The 1,027-nt window shown below is 47.0% G+C and overlaps 1 protein-coding gene across 1 annotated transcript in view; it reads left to right on the forward strand.

Moving 5' to 3' along the window:
- The first annotated feature begins 941 nt into the window (after positions 1-941).
- PRSS27 (serine protease 27) overlaps positions 942-1,027 on the forward strand; it is a 7,233-nt gene continuing 7,147 nt past the window's right edge. Inside the window, 1 exon segment of the mRNA XM_077762772.1 lies at positions 942-961. Within this exon segment, the coding sequence (XP_077618898.1) occupies positions 942-961 (20 nt within the window).

Genomic DNA, 1,027 nt, shown 5'->3' on the forward strand with positions numbered 1-1,027 from the left:
AGTGAGATCATGACTGGAGCCAAAATCAAGAGTCTGTCGCTTCACTGAGCCACGCAGCTGCCCCCAAATTTAAAACATCTTCATCATTATTATACATCCTACAAATCTCTGTAGAAATCTGCCCTTTGTAAAATCTGCCCTTTTATTATTTAAAAATTTTTTTTCAGCATTTATTTATTTTTGAAAGACAGAAACAGAGTGGGAGTGGGAGAGAGGGGCAGAGAGAGAAGGAGACACAGGATCCAAAGCAGGCTCCAGGCTGCGAGCTGTCAGCACAGAGCCTGACAACCGGCTCGAACCCACCACCGGTGAGATCATGACCAGAGCCGAAGCGAGAGGCTTAATCCACTGAGCCACGCAGGCGCCCCTATGCCTTTCCTTTTAAAATTTCTCCTTAGGTCAGGTTCTTTCCCGGATTTACCAACTTCCACGAAAATATCCTTCTGAGGAATTCTACCCAGAGGATGCTTTATTTACCACTGCCGAACCAGTTTTTGTTTTATTTGTTTTTGCAAGAATAAATATAACGTGGCTCACTAGCACTTTAATGCTATTTCTGTTTTGAGGCTGTTCCTCTTGGAATAGCCAGCCGGCAGTGAAGTCATCGAATCAAAGGGAACCACTGTTTTGCAAAGCTGAAACCACAGGCTGACAACCCGATTCAGGAACCAGCTGTGCCCACCCGCGGGCCCACGTCCGCACAGCCCTGACCGACTACATTCCTCCACCGCCTGCTAACTCCGCGCGGAGAACTGGCCTCTCCCGGCCTTTGATTTGCATTTACCTGATTAACGAGGCTGGACCTTTCTCAGGAAAGCCTGTTAGTCAACTTGGTCCCCGTTTTGAAACACTTTCCACAGTTTACGATTAGACATTTTTTTCCTTTAAATTATACATCGTCGTCTCCTCCACACTGAGCTGTGTCTGCTCTGTTCGCCTCGATGTTCCCACTGCTGGAACGGTGCGCTCAGAAAATACTTGAGCAATGAATGAATTAATGAACGAACGAATAGGAGGTGACGCCCCC

The sequence above is a fragment of the Crocuta crocuta genome, unplaced genomic scaffold (genome assembly GCF_008692635.1).
Source record: "Crocuta crocuta isolate KB4526 unplaced genomic scaffold, BGI_CrCroc_1.0 scaffold234, whole genome shotgun sequence".
Classification (NCBI taxonomy): Eukaryota; Metazoa; Chordata; class Mammalia; order Carnivora; family Hyaenidae; genus Crocuta; species Crocuta crocuta.